Source organism: Lutra lutra, chromosome 4 (assembly GCF_902655055.1).
Source record: "Lutra lutra chromosome 4, mLutLut1.2, whole genome shotgun sequence".
Classification (NCBI taxonomy): Eukaryota; Metazoa; Chordata; class Mammalia; order Carnivora; family Mustelidae; genus Lutra; species Lutra lutra.
Window position 1 is genome coordinate 156,815,048 of NC_062281.1, and position 19,164 is coordinate 156,834,211.

The following is a 19,164-nucleotide window of genomic DNA, read 5'->3' on the forward strand; positions in this document are numbered from 1 at the left end:
ATTTCACTCATATGTAGAATTTAAAAGACAAAACAAATGGGGGCACCTGGGTGGCTCAGTGGGTTAAAGCCTCTGCCTTTGGCTTGGGTCGTGATCCCGTGGTCCTGGGATCGAGCCCCACATTGGGCTCTCTGCTCAGCAGGGAGCCTGCTTCCCTTCCTCTCTCTCTGCCTGCCTCTCTGTCTACTTGTGATCTCTGTCTGTCAAATAAATAAATTTTAAAAATATTAAATAAATAAATAAAAATAAAAGACAAAACAAATGAACAAAGAAAAGAAGAGATAAACAGGCATGCCTGGGTGGCTCAGGTGGTTAAGCATCTGACTCTTGGTTAAGCACCTGATTCAGTTTAGGTCTTGATCTCAGTGTTGTGGGTGTAGGCCTTGTGTTGAGCTCTGGGCTAGGTGTGGAGCCCACTTAAAAAAAAAAAAAAGAGAGACCAAAAAAACCCCTCAGAACAAAAACAAACAAACAAAAAAATACCCAGCCTCTTAAACATACAGAACAAACTGATATTTACCAGAGGGGAGGTTGGTAAGGGATGGCTGAAATAGGTGAAGGGGATTAATAGTATATTTATTGTGACATGCACTGAATAATATATAGAGTTGTTGAGTCATTACATTTTACACCCAAAACTAAAATGACACCATATCTTAATTATATTAGCATTTTCAAAGTGCAAAATTTTTTAAAATTAAAATCTTCTAGAACTACCTTATGACCCAGCAATTGCAATACTAGGTATTTACCCAAAGGCTAAAAAATACTGATCCACAGGGGCACATGCACCCTGATGGTTTTTTTTTTATTAAATTTTAAAAAATTTTTTTATAAACCTATAATGTATTTTTATCCGCAGGGGTACAGGTCTGTGAATCTCCAGGTTTACACACTTCACAGCACTCACCATAGCACATACCCTCCCCAAAGTCCATAACCCCACCCCCCTCTCCCAAACCCACTCCCCCCAGCAACCCTCAGTTTGTTTTGTGAGATTAAAGAGTCACTTATGGTTTGTCTCCCTCCCAATCCCATCTTGTTTCATTTATTCCTTTCCTACCCTCCAAACCCCCCATGTTGCATCTCCACTTCCTCATATCAGGGAGATCATATGACAGTTGTCTTTCTCCAATTGACTTATTTCGCTAAGCATAATACCCTCTAGTTCCATCCACATCGTTGCAAATGGCAAGATTTCATTTCTTTTGATGGCACCCTGATGTTTATAGCAGTATTATCAGCAAAAGCCAAATTATGGAAAGAGCCCAAATGTCCACTGACTGATGAATGGATAAAGCAGATGTGGGTTATATATAATATTCACATACATAGATGAATATTACTCAGCCATTAAAAAGAATGAAACGTTGCCATTTGCAATGACGTGGATAAAGCCAGAGTGTATTACACTAAGCAAAATCAGTCAGAGAAAGACAAATACTATATGATTTCACAAGTGTGTGGAATTTCAGAAACAAAACAGATGAACATAAGGGAGGGGGGGGAAAAGAGAGGGAGGCAAACCAGGAAATAGACTTTTAATTATAGAGAGCAATCTAACTGAGGGTGGCCGGATGGGACATTGGGGAGTTGGGGGAATAAATGAGTGCTGGGTATTAAGAAGGGTACTTGTTGTGATGAGCACTGGGTGTTAGATTTAAGTGATGAATCACTAAATTCTACTTCTGAAAACAATATCACAGTGTATGTTAACTAACTAAAATTTAAATAAAAACATGAAAAAAAAATCCGGGCCTACAGTTCAGAGACTGGGAAAGTCAGAGATTTGAAGCTTCAGGGGCATTTGTATCTGGCAAATTCTCTAGAGGGAGCCATGTACTAAGAAATGAGAGTAGCCTCTAGCAGCTGAGAGCAGCCCTTAAAGGACAGCCAGCAAGAAATTGAGGACCTCAGTCCTACAACTAGAAGGAATTGAATTCAGTTAACAACCTGAATGACTTTTGAAGCAGATTTTTTTCACCAGAACCACCAAAAAGGAAAGCAGCCCAGCTGACATCTTGATTTCAGCCTTACAATATCATAAGCAGAGAAATCTGGCCACTCTGTACCTAGACTTCTGCTATAGACCTAGACCTAACTAAAAACTAACACGAGTGTTGTTCTAAGCAGCTAAGATTGTAGTAATTTGTTAATCAGCAAGAGAAAACCATTACAAACTGGAAACAACCCAAGAGTCTACCAACAGATAAACAAATTGTAGCATATTCACAAAATGGAATACTCTGAGCAATAAAGAGAAATAATCTACTGATACACACAACAACAGGGATAAATTTTAAAATAGTTCTGCTGAATGAAAGAAGCAAAAAAAAAAAAGAGAGAGACTACATACTATATGATCCCATTTATATAAAACTCTAGAAAATGCAAACTAATCTATAGTGACAGAAGGCAGATGAATGGTTGCTAAGAGATGGGGGACAGTGAAAGATGTGGAGGGATTACAAAAGGGTATACAAAAACTTTTGGGGGTAATGAATATGCTCATTATCTTGATTGTGGTGATTTTCATGTGTACGTATGTCAAAACTTTGTCTAAAGAATCATAAATATGTATTTCAATTATTCTTCATTAAGCAGTTTTTTAAAGTAAAAACAAATCATATTTTAAAAGAAGCAATGGAAAAGGAAAATTTGAACACAATGAAAATGAAATTAAAGACTACATATTTAAAAATAAATAGAGTCTCTGGGAGATTCTTTTGTTTTCTTTGAGAATCAATTTAAATTCTGTAATGAGAGGTGGATCTGAAACTTTGCTAAAGTAATTATGGTTGATCCTCATTATTTGTGGATTACATATTGGTGAATTCGTTTACTCAATGAAACTTATTTGTAACCCCAAAATCAATACTCATAGTGCTTTTATAGTTATTTACAAGCACGTGAATGGGCAGAGTGGTGAAAAATTTTAGTCGATGTGCATGTTTTTAGCTAAGGTCAAACAAAGCAACATTCTGCCTTTTTATTGTAGATCTCATACTGTCAACAATTATCCTTTTTGTGATCCAAGTAGTGCTATGGTTTTTGCATTTTTGTATTTTTTGTCGGTGATTTCACTGTTCAAAATAGCCCTCCCTGAAGCATAATGCAAAACACTGTCTAGTGTTCCTAAGTGCTGAAGGCTGTGATGTGCCTTACAGAAAAAATGTGTGTGGTAGGTAATTTTCATTCAGCTATGAATTATAGTGCTGCTGCTGGCAGAGTTCAATGTTAATGAATCAACTAACAATCCCTTATATGGCGTCTTTAAATAAAAACACACATAAAACAAAACTATGTATTTACTGGTTGATAAAAACATAATCAGAAGCTTGCAGGGACCTAACCCTGTATTTTTCCTTGAGAGCAATGGTTCAGTATTTGTTAATTCAGTGTTCACAGCAACTTTATAGAACATAACTAAATGAAGAATGAGAATTTTTATTCTCAATAATAAATAAAAATGAGGTTCTATGATCAAATGGCTTATATGGTTAGTCAGAGGCTTTAGAAACAATGATTTCTCTGATGACTTCTGCTTTGCCTATTTTTTAGTGACATAAACTAAATTCAATGAATTATGCAGATTTTTAATTCCTTATTCTCCACTGAAGATATTCTGATCTTTCTTCATTTTGCTCAAGTTTTCAACCCCATCTACCACTATCCTTAATTTCAAATGACCCTGTCCATTTCATACCTTAAGCCTCACTTCTAATGAGAATGCCTCAATTCCCGTAAGAATGTTAATTCTTTTAAAAAAAGATTTTATTTATTTGAGAGAGGGACAGAGAGAGCAAACATGAGCAGGGGTTGGAGGAGGGGCAGAAGGAGAGGGAGAAGCAGACTCTCTGCTGAGCAGGGAGCCCAACGTGGGGCTGGATCCCAGGATCTTGAGATCATGACCTGAGCTGAAGGCAGACGCTTAACCAACTGAGCCACCCATGCACCCCGAGAATGCTAATTCTTTTTTTTTTAATTTCTTTTAAGCATAACAGAAGTCATTGTTTATACACCACACCCAATGCTCCATGCAATACGTGCCCTCCATGATACCCACCAACTGGCTAATTCTTAAACCCCTTTTCTTTAAGGAAATTCAGGAACTCCTGTCGCTGGGAAATTTTCTCTCCCACTAGATGGTAAACTCTTTAAGTTTATGAGTTTTAGTTCTATGAGTTCTAGGTGCAGAAAGCTTTTATTACACTCCACCACCACCAAAAACCTTCAAGAATCAGGAGGAAGCAATGGGGTATGGCACCTGCAAAGGCAAAGTTAACAGAAGAAGGCTTTGAAATACATCTCAAGGTCAACAGAGACAGATGCTCTTTTAGCATAAAAATATCTAAAAATTACGCTACTAAGAACACGAATACGATTCCTTTCCCCTGGTATACATGCCCTGTGTAATCCTCTCACCTTGGATGCAGGAAACAAAGGTCTTCATGGGGTATTTTTTAAAGGTAGAAGGAGTGTCCAAGAGAAGCAGTGCTGCTCCAGGCATATACTTTGTGCAAGGGAAGCTGGATTTAGGGTACCATGCTCAACTTTTCATCTCTCACATGTATATTCTGTGTGATTTGGATTTTATCATTGTAAAACTGGAATACAGAACTAATTGAATCTTGTTTGGGCTTCCTTGTATGTTCATTCAAAAGAGAGGGGAGCATTTTCATTCCTTTTTCCATCAGTGTAGGATAACTTAAGAGTAAGTGACAGGGAAAAAAAGAAAATCTCTCCTGGAACTCATCTGGCCTACTAAACAGACCTACTTTAATCTTCCATGTTATCAAATGTACACTAAAGGGGTAAAGGGGCATTGTCAGCTTAACTGTAGGGGAAACTGTATTATGTTTTAGTGTAATGAAAGAGAAATGGTCATAAGCATTTCAAAATTGTTCCAAATATTTTTTTCAAAAGAGAATAATTTGTTGCTAGAAAGGAGACTTGTTATAACTTCACTATGAGATTCCCTTACACTCTGCTTAACCTCTTATTTAAAGAGGTCCCTGTTATGTACAGTACCATCACACATAAAACTGAAGGAAGTTTTGGGGAGTGGGGAAATCTACTTTGATCCTTCATTTCTCACTCCAGATAAGTATGGCAGTCTCAGGTGTTCATATTCTTCATGACAGTTTTTTTTTTTTATATTACACACAGAGAAATAATGTCTTCAGAAGCTTTTCTCTACAACCTGGGATATATTTCAGTGTAATGACATAAGCCTAAATAATGAAAATTGTATGACTGCTTTACTGTCAAAAGTATAGTCTGTGAAATTGTTGGACAAATACATAGCCTATAGACTACTTGTTCAAACCTTAGAGTATTAATAAATAACATAATAAAAATACTAACAATGCATACTCCATTAGAGGAAAAACACTGTGATTTAAAGCTTACCAACAGTTATTATGACTGTTTGATCATCTGTGGAACACTTCTTTCTTTTATTTAAGGAACTTGAAGGAGAAGGCTTATGAAAGTTCAATTTTGATGATGAATATTCCATCTCATTAAGGAGCATGCAAAATTAACTGTAAGTTTTCTCATCTTCTTTATCTGGGATAAGACTTTTTGGCTTTCAATTTTAAATCCATCAGAAGAAAATTCTACATTTGTGAAAAATGTTCCTTTGTTTCCCTCTGATGCTTCATTTCTGTAGTTTAAAAAAAGAAGATATGGGGCACCTGGGTGGCTCAGTGCGTTAAAGCCTCTGCCTTCAGCTCAGGTCATGATCCCAGGGTCCTGGGATCAGCCTGCTTCCTCCTTTCTTCCTCTGCTTGCCTCTTTGTCTACTTGTGATCGCTACCTGTCAAATAAATAAATAAATAAATCTTTGAATAAAAGATATTTATGAGAAACTATAGTTTTTCTAGCTTTTAATAATATATCTGACTTGTTAGAAGACTGCCATGAATTTTCCAATAAATGTAGTGATTACTCTTTTTGATCTATTTGCATCATTTGAATAGCATTTAATAACTCAAATGTGATGTTGACTCTAGATCACATTCTAGATTTACATTTTGTTTCTTTTCAGAGTATTTTTTACTTTAGATACCTCTTTTGTGATTCATCTTTGCCACATCAATTTAAATTCATTATATATGACTTTTGATTTTTTCATGACATCTTCCATTTGGCCTTAGAAACTTGTTATTTTGGGGCACCTGAGTAGCTGAGTCGCTTAAGCATATGCCTTTGGCTCAGGCCATGATCCCAGGGTCTGGGGTCTGGTCCCTCATCAGGCTCCTTGCTCAGCAGGGAGCCTACTTCTCTCTCACTACCTCTGCTTGCTGCTCTGCCTACTTGTGACCTCTCTCTCTTATAAATGAATAAATAAAATCTTTTTAAAAAATAAACCTATTATTTTGTAGATCTGAGTGAAGTTCTTTCAAGATGTTCTGAAAGATCATAGCTATTGCCAATTTTAATGAAATGGGAATTTTATCTTTTCTTGAATAAATTCTAAACTGCTCTACTTTTTTTTTGCTTTTTTAATAAAATGAATAACTATTCCAAATCTGTTATATGCTATATCCAACGCTTTTTTGAGTTACCTTTTGTATGCTTATCCTATTATAACCAAACCTACATTTTCTGTAACTTGGTGGCTCTTTTGAACTTTGGTTGATTTTTGTTTCACAGAGGTTAAGAAGAATGAAGGACTTCTGCTTTCCAGTTTGATCAAATTTTGGTAAATAATAATTCTGAGAACACCTGCCAAGTGTTTCTACCATTTATGAAACTACTTAAAAATCATAATCCTTCATGACGTGCTTTAAACAAAACACTGTGGGTGTTTTTCCTTTATTTTTCTGTATAACATATAAAACATTTTTTAAATGCAATGACTGAAACAAATCATATGGTATCTATGTTCTGAAACTCAGATAAATTAACTTTGAGTTAAGAGATGTTAGCAATGTACTAAAAACATAATTTCTGTTTCATTTTTAGTTTGAAATCATTGTTTTCATCATCCTGAAGAGCATTGGTTAAATTTAATACTGAGATGCTTACTAAGTCTTTTTAATTCCCATGTTCTTTCCTCAATGCATATACTAATTATGTGTCAGATGATATTGTTAAAATTTATTAAAGTATGTTAATTAGTATTCTTTTTTAAAATTCTGAAATATCCTTTATTTAATTTATTTATTTTTAATTTAAAATTTTTTTCAGTGTTCCAAGATTCATTGTTTATGCACCACACCCAGTGCTCCATACGATATGGCCAACTAATCTTTGACAAAGCAGGAAATAATATACAATGGAAAAAAGACAGTCTCTTCAATAAGTGGTGCTGGGGAAATTGGACAGCTATGTATAGAAGAATGAAACTCAACCATTCTCTTACACCATACACAAAAATAAACTTGAAATGGATAAAAGACCTCAACATGAGGCAGGAATCTATCAAAATCCTAGAGGAGAACATAGGCAGTAACCTCTTTGACACAGGCCATAGCAGCTTCTTTCAAAACATGTCTCCAAAGGCAAAGGAAACAACAAACTATAGAAATGATCCCTGAAAGTATAGTCTTTCAAAGGCAAAGGAAACAAAAGCGAAAATGAACTTTTGGGACTTCATCAAAATCAAAAGCTTCTGCACACCAAAGGAAACAGTCAACAAAACAAAGAGGCAACCCACGGAATGGGAGAAGATATTCACAAATGAATTAGTATTCTTTTCAATTGTCTTCTTTCTTAAAGTTATTTAAAATTCCTTTGTAATATGTAATCTATACCTCTGTGTTTCCTCAAATTTATAATCCCAAAATCACTTTTGATGTTTAAGTAGAACTGTTTCTTTTTTCTTATCTTTTAAAAATAGATATTTCTACATTTTCTCTGATACTTTTTAATTTATAAACTGATTTTTTAAATAATTCCAGATAAAAGTTTCTGTTGCCAATTTTACCTTTATTTCATATTTTTTGTTGGAACTCTTTGTTTTTCTAACATCCACCAAATCATTTTTCTCCCCAATACTCTAATAAATTAAATTCTTTGAAGTATGGCCTGCTCTGAATTTAAAGATGATAGCTGCCTAATGTAAGTAGTTTTTTTTTCAGCACTGATATTGTTTCCCTTTTATTTGATCTGAAAACCATAATAAAACATAATTATAACATAATAAAGCAGATGTTTTAAAAATCACTTTTTACATAATATTAAATCATTAATTATTATAATTAAAATTATTTCATAAAGTTCTAAGCATTGGTCAGAAATGACATTGGGAAAAAAAATCTGCTGAAGAATGTAATAAGAGAAAAAACTGGAGATGTCACAATTCCAGATTTCAAGTTATATTACAAAGCAGTAGTAATTAAAACAGTACTGTATTGGCATAAAAATAGATACATAGAGATTGAAAGCATGCTATAGCTGAGGAGTATGTGATCAGCAGCCTTGCTCAAACCCTTACCTCACTGATCTATGCATTTCTCTATGTCTTGAGTCTGCCTGCAGTGGACCAACAGAAACAAGAAGAGCATCCTGGGCATATTTATTCACAGACTAGCAAAATGATGGCCACACTTTTGTCTGCTATATTAGACTCTGCTGGTACCCATGAGAGGATCACTGAGGTGGAAAATATCTACTCTGCATTACAGAACTCAGTAACCTTAGAGGATGTGGCCATGGACTTCCCCCAGGAGGAATGGGCATTGTTGAATTCACAGCAAAGAAAACTGTACAGAGATGTCATGCTGGAGAACTACAGAAACTTGTCATCTCTGGAAAAGTAGCTCAGCAAACCCACTCTGATCACCCAGATGGAACAAGAAGAGGAAATGAAAACAGAGACAAGAAATCACCAAAATAGCTCTTCAAATGGGATAGTTCTCCTTAAAACCAAACAAGCATAACATAAACAAGAAATTTTGGAGACAGAAACACTCAGTGGCAAGAGGAAGAAGCAAACTCATGGAGGCAGATGCACTAAACAGAATAAAATTGCCTTGAGCATGAAATCTAGCATCATTCGGAACCAGAGAATTTATCCTGGAGAGAAACTCCATCAATGCCTTCATGAGAGCATTCTTTCTGGGGAAAAATTCAATAACTATAAAAATTATAAAAATGCCTTCATCAGTTCTTTCTTAGCTGTACAAAAGAGACAACATACAAAAGAGAAATCCTATGAATGCACTGACTCTAGGAAAGTCTTAAATTCAATCTTCTAACTTAAGCATGAAAAAACTTGCATTAGAGAGAAATCTTTTCAATGTAGCCAGTGTGGTAAGGTATTACAGAACCATTCATCCATTGTATTGCACATAAGAACCCACAGTGGAAAAAATCCTTTTAAATACAACCAATGTGGGGAAGTCTACAGTTCAACCTCTTATCTTACATGGCACAAGAGAATTCACACTGGGGGGAAGCCCTTTGAAAAACCTTCAGAGTGTGGTAAAACCTTCAGAGATAGTTCACTTCTAAGACTACATGAATGAATTCATTCAAGAGACAAACCCTACAAAATAAAATAAAAATTAAAAAAAAAGGAGACAAACCCTACAGATGTGATCAGTGCAGCAAACCTTCAGTAGAAGCTCTAGGCTTACCATGCACAAGATAATATATAACAGAGAGAAGCCCTATGCCTGCAATGATTGTGGGAAAACCTTCAGTATTCTTTCAAACCTTACACAACATAAGACAACCCACACTGCAGAGAAATGTGTTGAGTATAGCCACTGTGGAAAAGCATTAAGTAGTCCCTCGTCCCTGAAGACACACCTGTGGATACATACTGGAGAGAAACCTAACAAGTGTGATCCGTGTGGGAGAACTTTTAGAATGAGCTGTAGTCTTTTTTTGCAAATATCTTTTTTTTTTAAAGATTATTTATTTATTTATTTATTTGACAGACAGAGATCACAAGTAGGCAGAGAGGCAGGCACAGAGTAGGGGGGAAGCAGGCTCCTTGCCAAGCAGTGAGCCGGATGCGGGGTTTGATCCCAGGACCCTGAGTTCATGACCTGAACTGAGGGTAGAGGCTTAACTCACCGAGCCACCCAGGCCCCCAAAATGAGCTGTAGTCTTAATGTGCACAAGAAAATGCATGTTGGAGAGAAACGATGTACATGCAATGACTATGGGAAAGCCTTCAGGGATCATTCATGCCTTAAAGAACACGTGTGAATTCACACTGGAGAGAAATTTTTCGCATTTAATCAGTTTGGGAAAGCCATCGGAGTGAAATCTTTCCTCACTTTGTACAAGAAAATTCACATGAGAATGAAACAATATGAGTGTAAGGAATGTGGGAGAGCCTTTGGTGGTCTCCTATCTCATAGATATCATAAGAGACATATGAAAAAGCACACCAGGGAAAAGAAACCCTTCGGTATACTGAGTGTGAAAAAGCTTTTAGGAAGCATGTATCCCTTACAATACACAGAAGAACTCACACTGGAGAGAAACCCTACGAGTGTGATCAATGTGGGAAAACCTTCAGTGTAAGATGTAATCTTACTGTGCAAAAGAGAGTTCATATTGGCAAAAAGCCTTATTGATGCAATGTGTGTGGACATGTTCTCAGTAAGCTCTTAACCCTTTGGCGGCATCAGGAGAGCATTCATGCTGGATAAAACTAGTAATGTCCATGTGCAATAGTTTTTAGTGAACTCTCATTCTTTAAGGCATACAAGCAAATGCTAACTGAAGAGAAAAACTGGATGGAAAGAATGGGAGAAAGCATCTGAATAGAACTATGTGAGAAATATGTTATGCAATAACTGTGATAAATCCTTTATTCATCCCTTAGATATGTGACCACTTGATGTTGAAAGTAAAAACTTATAACATATTCAAGACTTGTTACTTGAGAAAAATAAATGCCTAATGTTTTAAGCAAAAAAAAAAAAAAAAAAGGCACATAGATCAATGAAATAGAACAGAAAACCCAGAAGTAAACTCACAATTACTTGGCCAATTAATCTTCAACAAAGGATGAATGAATATACAATGAGAAAAAGACAATCTCTTCAACAAATGATGTTGGGAAAACTGGACTGTCACATGAAAAAGAATGAAGCCAGACCACTTTCCCTCATCACACACAAAAATAAATTCAAAATGGATTAAAGACCTAAATGTGAGACCTGAAACCATAAAAATTCTAGAAGAGAGTATAGCCAGTAATTTCTCTGACATTGGCTATAGCAACATTTTTCTAGGTAGGTCTCCTGCAGCAAGAAAAATGAAAGCAAAAATAAGCTATTGGGACTACATCAAAATAAAAAGCTGCACAGAGAGAGAAAAATACTATATGACTTCCCTCATATGTGGAATTTAAGAAGCAAAATGGATGAACATTCAGGAGGGGGAAAGAAAAGAGAGGTGGGGTAAAACAAATCATGGGAGACTCTTACCTATAGAAAACAAACTGAGGGTTGATAGAGGGAGGGCAGTGGGGGGTGAGATAGATAAGTGATAGGAATTAAGGAGGACACTTGTTATGCTCAGATCTGGGTGTTATATTCAAGTGATGAACCACTGAACTCTATTCCTGAAGCCAATATTGAACAGTATGTCAACTAACTAGAGTTTAAATTTTAAAATAATAATTATAATAATAAAGCTCTGCACAGCAAAGGAAACAATCAACAAAACTAAAAGGCTACCTACAGAATGAGAGAAGATATCTGATAAAGGGTTATATCCAAAATATGTAAAGAACTTATATAACTCAACTCCCAAAAAACAAATAGTCCAATTAAAAAATGGGCAGGGGCACCTGGGTGGCTCAGTCCCTGAAGCTTATCTGACCGCAGCCCAGGTCACGATCTTGGGGTCCTGAGACTGAGCCCTGCATTGAACTCCCTGCTCAGCAGGGAGTCTGCTTCTCCCTCTTTCTTTGTCCCTCCCTCCCTCCTACTCTCTCACTCTTTCTCTCTCTCTCACTCTCTTTCTCAAATAAATAAATAATGGGCAGAAGTCTTGGACAGACATTTCTCCAAAGAAGACATCCAGATGGCAGACAGACACATGAAAATATGTTCTACACCACTGATCATCAGAGAAACACAAATCAAAACCACAATAAGATATCACCTCACACCTGTCAGAATGGCTGAAAGCAAAAATAAGAAACAACAAGTGTTGGCGAGGCTATAGAGAGAAAAGAACCCTCTTGCACTCTTGGTGAGAATCCAGACTTGTGCAGCCAATGTAGAAAACAGTATGGAAGTTCCTCAAAAAGTTAAAAATAGAACTACCCTGCAATCCAGTAGCCACACTACTGAGAATTTCCTCCCAACATACAAAAACCCTGATTCAGAGGGATACACCCCCCATGTTTATTGCAGCATTATTTACAGTATCCAAACTATGAATACTGTAGTGTCCATTGATTGATGAATGGATAAAGAAGAGGTGGAATACAATTCAGCCATAAAAAGGAATGAAATCTTGCCATCTCCAACAACATGGATAGAGCTAGAGAGTATAATGCTAAGCAAAATAAGTCAATCAGAGAAAGACAAATACCATATCATCTCACTCATATGTGGAATTTAAGAAACAAAACAAATGAGCAAAGGAAAAAAAGAGATAGAGAGACCAACCAAGAAACAGACTCTTAACTATAGAGAATAAACTGATGATTCTCTCAGAGGGAAGGTGGGGGAATGGATAAAATGGTGGGGGAGGAAGGAAGGATGTAGTAAGAAAATTAACCATTAAAAAAACCATAAAATGTAGTAAGAAAATTAACCATAAAATTAACCATAAAAGTGGCCTGATGAAAATCTGATCCCATTAGTTTAATTTAGGAAAATAATAGTCAAAACCACCTCATCTAGCAAATGCAAATAGTGATAGTATCTACCTTATTAAGGACTGTAAGGCTTAAGTAAGATAATGTATATAAAGTGCTTAGTATAGCATCTAGTAAATTAAAAGCTTAATAAATGCTAGTTAATCACTCCCCCTACTGTCCATGCTCTTTCTCACCTTCACCACACTTCAGTCCCAATCTCCTTCACCTCTGAAATTTTAACTCCTATGTTCTAGTCTTTGACCATAATACACTTTTCTCTGATCATTATTCCAGCTTTTACTACTAATCCTACCATAATTTTAATTCTCCCTCCTTGATATTCCTAAACCCCTGACCATCCCATTTCCCCCCAATTTATTATTACTCTCTGGCTTTACTTCTAGCTCTACTTTTCCCCCTATCCATCACAAAATCTCATAGTCCACAAATTAAATAGTACTACATTGGGTCTTGTTAAACCCTAGAGGTCTATCGGTCACAGGATCTAAAGCTAGAAAAACTTTGGGTTCAAATTCTGGCTCTGTTACTTACTAGCTGCGAGAAATGAGCAAGGTGTTTATTCTTTTTTTGGATATATAAAGAATGATAATCATTATAATTAAATGCAGTAATGTATTTAAAGCTTTCACCATACATGCTACCATATATTAGATCTTCAGCAAGTCTTGGTTCCTTTCTTCTCTTCTCATTCCCCTCAGTAACTATTCCAAAATTTCATTCTTTTATTCAAGCTCTCACTTAATCTTTCTCCCACTAGCTCAGCAGATGACCCAATTCCTTATTTCATAGAGAAATTTGGAGGCATTAGGCCAAGACTCCTTTAATTTCCTCCAAACCACTTGTAATTTAATCTGTATTAGTATTTCTTTCTAGTCTTGGTTGAAGACTCTCCCTTCTATCTATGGCTTAATGTTCCATCCAAGCTCAGAAACCACTAATCCATCGCTTCTCTCTTCCTTCTGTACTGTTTCTTCCTCTTCTTTCCCTATCGATCTTTTCCCTTCACATATAAACATTCAAAGCCTCTTTCTCCTTTAAGACGAATAAACCGTTCATTATTCCTCATGGACAAACCTCTTGAACAGTTGTTCACTCTCACTGTCTCTGCTTTCTCACTTCCTATTCACTTTCAACTCACTCTTTTACTTCTACCCATACATTCTTCCAAAGCTGCTCTCACTAAAGTCCACATTGATCTCCATATTACCATGGCCAATGGACACTTTTCTACAGTATTGACACAGTTAGTTGATCCCTCCCTCATTCGTGTAATTCTTTTCTTCTTTGCTTCCATGCCATAAGTTTTTTCAAGTTTCCATTTCTTGCTTTAGTTTTATCAAACACATCTTCTAATGCCCATCTCCCAAATGTCATAGTTCCCTCAGATTCTATTTTAAATATCTGGGGTATTTTTCCTTCACAGTAGTTGGGTGACCCATCTGAACCTATGACTTCAATTACAACATCTATATGCTGATGACTCATTAAACCTTATTTCTAGTCTAGGTCTCCACTGTAAGGTCCATAATCTTTTACTCAACTAGCTATCCCATCTCTCCTTCCAAATGTCCAATAAATACCTCAAATTCGATATACTGAAAACTAAACTCATATTTGCTTCTACACATATAGGATATATTTTAGAAAATTAAAAAAAAAAAACTATCTTCCGCACAATTACCAAGGCCTTTGTCAATCTAGGACCTTTATTTGAATACAAAAAACAATTATTTCTTGATTTTTCCAAGGGTCAGTACATAATTAATACTATTCCAGATGCATAATAGGTAATTAATCCATTATATACAATAGATGCCTTAGGGCACTAGGGTTAAATAACTCAGTTGAGACAGGGCTCATTTACCTTCCGTATCTACACATCAAGTTAGTAGCTTTTACCTCTTATCTCTGGTACCCTCCATACCTTCCTCCCTCACCTTTGCTGGCTAATGCTCTCATGCTTTTCTGTTTGCCTACTGTAATAGCCTACAAAATTGGGTTGGCCCAAATCTAACTCTCTAATTTGATTTCATGACACTTCCTTTTAGGCTCACTATGGGACAACCATACAGTGTGTCCTGTACCTCCCTGAATATAATGAATTCTCCTGAACTAAAGTCTCTGTGCTATTATTTCCTCCTTCTGGTATCCCTTCAACCTCTTTATCACATGAACTTTTTTTTTCTTTAATTGCACAAGCAAGTGATAAGTACACATTCTTTAAAAAGATTCACACAATGCAACAGAGTAAAAAGTTAACTATTCCTTTATCTTTACCTCTTTCCTCCAAATACCACACATATACACACATACACTTTCTTCTCCACAGATAGCTATCATTAACAGTCTGGTTTGTATCCTTCCAGACTAAATTCTGGAGTTAACTCCTCCTATTTGCTTCTATAAAACTTCAGGTTTACCTTTATCAAGGTGTCATAAAATATTTTAGTTGTTTAACTTTTGGTTTATACCCAACCTGGACAATAAAATCCTGAGAGTGGGGCTTTCTTTTTAATATTTATGATCCCACATTTGTCACAGTGCTTCATACACTTTTGTTGAAGCATAAATTACACTGTCTTTGTTCTCACCATGGTCTAGTGGGGAAACAAATAATACCAGGGGAAGGAACAGAGTACTTAAAAATCAAAGAGTTACCTAAAGAATTTAGGAACTCTTCTAGGTAACATGACAGGTAACTTTTAGTAAGTGTGACTATAAGTACATGAAAGGAAACAGAAATATGTTCCACAAGAGAGTGGCACCACAATTAAATATTAATGTGTGCTAAAAATTTTAAAAAGAACTGATGGTTGGCAGAGTCAGGGGCCGGGGAGTGAAATGTGCAAATGGGTAAAGAGGAGTAAGAGGTACAGTCTCCCAGTTATGGAATGAGTTAAGTTATGGGATGAAACATACAACAAAGGGAATATACTCGACAGTATTGTAATAACATTGTATGGTGACAAATGGTAGCTACACTTGTGAACAAAGCATAATGTACAGAGTTGTAGAATCACTGCGTTGTACAACTGAAACTAATGTAACATAGTATGTCAACTACAATAAAAAATAAAAATAAAAAGAGGTACTTACATAAAAACAAACTCAAAATGGATAAAAGACCTCAACGTGAGACAAGAATCCATCAGAATCCTGGAGGAGAACATAGGCAGTAATCTCTTCGATATCAGCCACAGCAACTTCTTTCAAGATATATCTCCAAAGGCAAAGGAAACAAAAGCCAAAATAAACTTTTGGGACTTCATCAAAATCAAAAGCTTCTGCACAGCAAAGGAAACGTCAACAAAACAAAGAGGCAACCCACAGAATGGGAGAAGATATTTGCAAATGACAGTACAGACAAAAGGTTGATATCCAGGATCTATAAAGAACTCCTCAAACTCAACACACACAAAACAGATAATCGTATCAAAAAATGGGCAGAAGATATGAACAGACACTTCTCTGAAGACATATAAATGGCTATCAGATACATGAAAAAATGTTCATCATCACTAGCCATCAGGGAGATTCAAATTAAAGCCACATTGAGATATCACCTTACACCAGTTAGAATGGCCAAAATTAGCAAGACAGGAAACAACATGTGTTGGAGGGGATGTGGAGAAAGGGGAACCCTCTTACACTGTTGGTGGGAATGCAAGTTGGTGCAGCCACTTTGGAGAACAGTGTGGAGATTCCTCAAGAAATTAAAAATAGAGCTTCCCTATGACCCTGCCATTGCACTACTGGGTATTTACCCCAAAGATACAGATGTAGTGAAAAGAAGGGTCATCTGTACCCCAGTGTTTATAGCAGCAATGGCACGGTCGCCAAACTGGGAAGAACCAAGATGCCCTTCAACGGACGAATGGATAAGGAAGATGTGGTCCATATACACTATGGAGTATTATGCCTCCATCAGAAAGGATGAATACCCAACTTTTGTAGCAACATGGATGGGACTGGAAGAGATTATGCTGAGTGAAATAAGTCAAGCAGAGAGAGTCAATTATCATATGGTTTCACTTATTTGTGGAGCATAACAAATAGCATGGAGGACAAGGGGAGATGGAGAGGAGAAGGCAGTTGAGGGAAATTGGAAGGGGAGGTGAACCATGAGAGACTATGGACTCTGAAAAACAATCTGAGGGGTCTGAAGGGGCAGGGGGTGGAAGGTTGGGGGAACCAGGTGGTGGGTATTAGAGAGGGCACGGATTGCATGAAGCACTGGGTGTGGTGCAAAAACAATGAATACTGTTATGCTGAAAATAAAAAAATAAATTAATTAATTTTAAAAAAGAGGTACTTAACTATTATTATTAAACATTATTATATTAACATATACAAAGATTTTTTTAGGGTTCTTTTTTATCAGGCTAGGAACTTAATATCACTCTAGTTATAATCTCTAATTATCATCTCTTTTGCAGAGGAACAAACTAAGACTTAATGAATGTATCAGACATCATCAGGGCCTGCCCATATGTGGCAATTTCCATTAGTTTATACTAATGGTTTCCTATTTCAATCATCTTTCTGCCTGAAAGTTTTCTCAATCAACAGAAGCATGCTACTTGAGGGAAGTACCAGTGAGTTAAGACTCCCAAGAATAACCCTTAACCACTGAGGGAGGGGAATTGGTAGGTAAAGATCCCAGTTTTCTTGTCCCTCAGTGAAATAATTCTGAGTTTTATTCTATATAGCCTCTAAAGGATCACCAGTAGAATTAAGTACCAATTTCCCTCAGTGGTAACCTGCTCATTAACACACTTTATTGGCTTTCCTTCCTTCCTTGTTTCATTTTCTCACTATGCTTCCCAAATTTCTTTGTATTCCTATCCTTGCCTCAGAGTTTTAGCTGTGGGGAAACCCAATTTAAGGTAAAGCTGCCTGAAGTCCGGCACCTGGGTGGCTCAGTTGGTCAAGCAACTGCCTTTCGCTCAGGACATGATCCTGGAGTCTCAGGATTGAGTCCCACATCCGGAGTCTACGTCTCCCTGACCGTTTCCCCTCTCATGCTCTCTCTCTCTCTCTCTCTCAAATAAATGAATAAAATCTTAAAAAAAAAAAGAAGCTGCTTAAAGTCATACATTGCTAATAAATAATGAGCTTAGGTCCATCTGAATTAACATAACCCATATTTTATTATATTTATACCAACTTCTAAGGTGTTTTAAATTCTCTCTTTCCTATTCACTAAGCACACTAAGAAGGCTCACAACTAAGTTTATATGTGGCATAAACTCAGAGAATAGTGGGAATATAGAGGTTCAAGAGTAAAATACTAACTTAGAATATACGTGAATAAAATGAATTGTATTTAGAAAAACATGTTCTAGCTTTATTTGTTCATAAGGTTCAGCAAATCCTAATCCTGGAATAAGTTAGCCATAGATACTACTGTGTACAATGAAAGTGCTTACACTTTGTTACCATTAAGGCCCCTGCAAAAGTAAGCTCACATACAAAGGAGAGACTCTTCGATTTTACCTTAATTTGCACGTGATAGGAAGTTGGTTTCTTTCTGGAAAGTGTTCAGATGTAAGGAAGGGTAAACAGGATTATCTCATTATTCCAAAGACTATTCTGGAAGGGCCAGAACATTTTTAGATTTAGCACTTTCCTCATCCTTTTAAGAAATTTCTGACCTTACCCTTACAAACAGGACAAGAGGCTCCTCATAGCAAGCCAGAAGAGTTAACGAAAGCCCAGAGTCTTCCAGGGACTCTAGGTCAGAAAACGGTCATCAACTACAAAATTTCAAAGCCCATTGAGTACCAAAAAGGGAGCGAGAGAAAATGAGGGTGCCCCTTCTCAGACCTGCATTGACGACTCCACTGAAGCCCATGTCCACAGGAGCGAGAAGAGCAGGGTCAATTTTTCAGAAGTTTTGAAACTTGCTAGGGCGGAAAGAATGAAGAAAGAAACGAGATTCGGCTGGAGCAAGCAAGGACCTGCATAACCACCATCAACCACTGCTCCTGCGGCCGGCCGCAGCTCTATGGGCAGCTGGGAGGTGAGATTTCCTCTAGCTTTTCGGGGGATTGGGCGGTGCCTCGCCAGGAAGGTGGAGCCTTGCCGCCAGAAGCAGGAGCCTCACAGGTGAGGGTCAGGGCTAGACAACGGTAAAGTTAGGGCCCGGGCTTCCAAAGTTGTAACCTTACGCGGATAGTTGTGCAAGTTGGCACCAGCTTCTGGGTTGATGTAATCAGAGGGAAGAGGACCAAGCCTTCCAGTGTGCTCCCAGTGGGCCCCTTCGAGTCAATTTCTGCAGTCCCCATTCTGTCCTTGGCTTCCGCAGCCCACCAAACCCAGTGGTGTGCCAAGCCCTCTGAGTCCCTGTACTG

General features: G+C 37.0%; 1 protein-coding gene across 1 annotated transcript in view; it reads right to left on the reverse strand.

Moving 5' to 3' along the window:
• The window catches only part of C4H1orf185 (chromosome 4 C1orf185 homolog), a 69,582-nt gene extending 50,722 nt beyond the window's left edge, over positions 1-18,860 (reverse strand). Inside the window, exon 1 of the mRNA XM_047728831.1 lies at positions 18,638-18,860. Coding sequence (XP_047584787.1) covers positions 18,638-18,665 — 28 coding nt within the window. The 5' untranslated portion in view covers positions 18,666-18,860. The remainder of the gene's footprint in view (positions 1-18,637) is intronic.
• Between the last annotated feature and the right edge of the window lie 304 nt (positions 18,861-19,164).